The following is a 2,411-nucleotide window of genomic DNA, read 5'->3' on the forward strand; positions in this document are numbered from 1 at the left end:
CACACGCGTCCTCTAAGTCCACCCCGCTTGTATCTCCATCCCCATTATACAGCTTGTTGAAGTATTTCAACCACCTTTCATTTACATCTTCATCTCTCACCAGAAGTTTTTGATTTTCATCCTTGATGCATCTAACTTGGGTGAGGTCTTTACTTTTCTTATCCCTTATCTTTGCAAGTTTATAAATACCTCTTTCACCATCCTTGCTCCCAAGATTTTTATACAACTCGTCGAAAAACTTGCCTCTAGCTTCTCGCACTGCTTTCTTTGCATTTTTTCTCGCCAATCTAAACTTTTGCAGGTTCTCTGCACTGGGACTTTTATGCAAAGATCTAAAGCACTCCTTCTTATGTTTAATTGCCTCTTGCACCTCTCCATTCCACCACCATGTTTCCTTTGTATGAAATCCATTTCCTTTGCTTTCTCCCAACACCCTCCTTCCCAAATTTTGAATACACTTAGCCATCTCATTCCATGTTGCATTTACTCCTCCATCAAACTCCCAAGGTCCTTCGTGCAACATTCTATCATTGAACTCTCTCTCTTTTCCCTCCTTAAGCTTCCACCACCTTATCCTTGGATTCTGAGCCCTCTTCTTCATTGTACGCACTTTGTTGAACCGAACATCCAAGACTACCAGCTTATGTTGCGTAGCGACACACTCTCCAGGTAGACCTTACATTCGACACAAGAAGTTCTATCTTCTCTTCTAGCCAGAAAGAAATCAATCTGACTACGATTATGGCCACTATGAAAAGTGATTAGGTGTGACTCCCTTTTTTGAAAAAAGGTGTTCACTAACATCAAATCATAGGCTAGTGCAACATTCAAGATATCTTCTCCAGTCTCGTTTCTCGTCCCATAGCCAAAACCTCCATGGATTCTATCAAAACCTCTATTGCTTTTACCAACATGACCATTTAGATTTCCTCCTACGAAAATCTTCTCCTCTCTAGGTATTCCCCTCAAAACCTCCTCCAAGTCTTCCCAAAATTGGCTTTTATCAGTTGGTTGCAATCCAATTTGGGGTGCATACACACTGAGGATATTCAGGATTAAGTCACCCACAACAAGCTTAACCAGAATAATCCTGTCGCCTTTCCTTTTGACGTCCACAACTTTATCTCTGAAACTTTTATCGATCATAATTCCAACACCATTTCGACTCTTGTTCGTACCTGTGTACCATAACTTGAAACCAGTTCCATCCACTTCCTTGGCCTTTTCTCCAGCCCACTTAGTTTCTTGCAAACACACAATATTCACTTTCCTTCTAGCAAAAACATCTGCCAACTCCCTCAATTTACCCGTTAAGGTTCCTATGTTCCAGCTTCCTAATCTCATCCTTAACCCCCGGGCTGTGCTTGCCCGCCACGCTCGCCCATCTGCGTGTTAGGACCCTGGCATACTTCTCACCAAATCCGGGTGAAGACCTGGCGCCTTGCCTTGGGGCAAGGACCCTAGCCCACCTTTCACTACACCCCGGGCCCGATGCAGCGCCTCGCCCATTTCCATTTCATCTTGCATGCAAAACAAAAATCCTCGTCCAGCCAAAGGGAGAAAAATGAGCAAGAAATGGTGAAGAAGCAGCTCATGGCACACTTTCCATGGCTGTTGTAGCTCAGCCGAACCAAGGAGAGCAAGGGAAAAGGGGACTTAGATGGTAACTCTCCTTACCATAAATTCACGGTCTTTGTGGTGTAGGTGAGAGGGGAGAGATGAGAACCTAATTCTCCTTGAAGTTCTTCTGTGTGCGTTTTCTATTTTAGAGGGAATGGTTGGACTGAGTTTCGATTCAGAATGAAAGACAAGTGTTCAGCCGTGGAGTTCCACCTTAGACGCATAGAGAAAAAGGTATAATGAGAAGGATGTCTGATCCTAATTAAGGTGATTGAAGTCTGAATACATTAACTCAAGAGTTCAGATTTGTTTACTCCTAAAATGTACACAAGCCATGATTGAATAATGAAGAGTGTGTGTGAAGACTTGCTATCCAATGAGAATACATGCATGTGGATTTTAGGCCAATGAGCATTTAGCATTCAGATGCTTAGGATAACCTAAGAGATGAACTTAAGAGAAACTTTGGGCTGAAGTATGTCCCCTACCAAGGTCTTGGGCCGTGACCCTTAAAAGGCCTGGGGAAAGTTTTGTCCTCTAATGGGTCACAATTTCACATACCTTCTAAGAATTATCTAGGATTTTATTAAGGGATATATCTTAAAATTAAACCTCTCCTCTTTAACTAGGACATTGAATTCCTAAATATATATAAATTGACCATGATTGTAGCAAATAAATAATTTTCCCTAAATTAACTAAATTCCATCCTAATCAATATTTTAATTTCCCAACCTTTATTCCTCTAAAATATAATTAACCTACTTTTCATTAATTAAGTTTAGTCCACA

General features: G+C 41.4%; 1 protein-coding gene across 1 annotated transcript; it reads right to left on the reverse strand.

Moving 5' to 3' along the window:
- Positions 1-633: 633 nt before the first annotated feature.
- Positions 634-1,344, reverse strand: LOC133303515 (uncharacterized). Its single transcript, XM_061503435.1, has one exon. It carries the CDS (start codon positions 1,342-1,344, stop codon positions 634-636), a length of 711 nt encoding a protein of 236 aa, XP_061359419.1.
- Between the last annotated feature and the right edge of the window lie 1,067 nt (positions 1,345-2,411).

The sequence above is a fragment of the Gastrolobium bilobum genome, unplaced genomic scaffold, assembly GCF_033153095.1.
Source record: "Gastrolobium bilobum isolate Gb01-03AN ecotype WA unplaced genomic scaffold, APGP_CSIRO_Gbil_v1 utg911, whole genome shotgun sequence".
Taxonomy (NCBI): domain Eukaryota; kingdom Viridiplantae; phylum Streptophyta; class Magnoliopsida; order Fabales; family Fabaceae; genus Gastrolobium; species Gastrolobium bilobum.